General features: G+C 29.3%; 1 protein-coding gene across 1 annotated transcript in view; it reads left to right on the plus strand.

Annotated features, from left to right (window-relative positions):
• SCOC (short coiled-coil protein) overlaps window positions 1–409 on the plus strand; it is a 10694-nt gene extending 10285 nt beyond the window's left edge. Inside the window, exon 3 of the mRNA XM_012654697.1 lies at window positions 190–409. Coding sequence (XP_012510151.1) covers window positions 190–332 — 143 coding nt within the window. The 3' untranslated portion in view covers window positions 333–409. The remainder of the gene's footprint in view (window positions 1–189) is intronic.
• The last annotated feature ends 178 nt before the right edge of the window (window positions 410–587 follow it).

A 587-nucleotide genomic window follows, 5' to 3' on the forward strand; every position in this document is an offset into this window, starting at 1 on the left:
TCTCTTTTTAGGAATTATTGTCTTCTGATTTGCACTGTTACTTTGTTTACCATAACTTCTCTAAAGTAATCCGAATCCTTAAACTTTAAGGATTGTGTTGTCTCTTTTAAGAATGGAATCTTAAACATTTTGTAATATGGAATCATTGCCATCATTTTATAGATAATGGCATTTTTATTTTTTGTATAGATCTCTCTGCAAGAGTAGATGCAGTTAAAGAAGAAAATTTGAAGCTAAAATCAGAAAACCAAGTTCTTGGACAATATATAGAAAACCTCATGTCAGCTTCTAGTGTTTTTCAAACAACTGACACAAAAAGCAAAAGAAAGTAAGAGATTGATACCTGCCTGTTTTATGGAATTGCTGCTGATCTTTTTTTCTTTAAAACTTGGATAGATTCCAAAAGTTACAGTACCTTCGTTTGTGGTTTCATTGAATATTTATGAAGATAATGTCAGATGTAGGGAAAATTAACAGAATAACAGACTTCTATGAGTTTGTGTATTATGTTAGTCTATGAAAATGTGCAAATGTATTGTAGAGACTTTATAATTAGAATTGCATATATTTATGAAACTTAAAGATGA

The sequence above is a fragment of the Propithecus coquereli genome, unplaced genomic scaffold (assembly GCF_000956105.1).
Source record: "Propithecus coquereli isolate 6110/MARCELLA unplaced genomic scaffold, Pcoq_1.0 Scaffold112, whole genome shotgun sequence".
Taxonomy (NCBI): domain Eukaryota; kingdom Metazoa; phylum Chordata; class Mammalia; order Primates; family Indriidae; genus Propithecus; species Propithecus coquereli.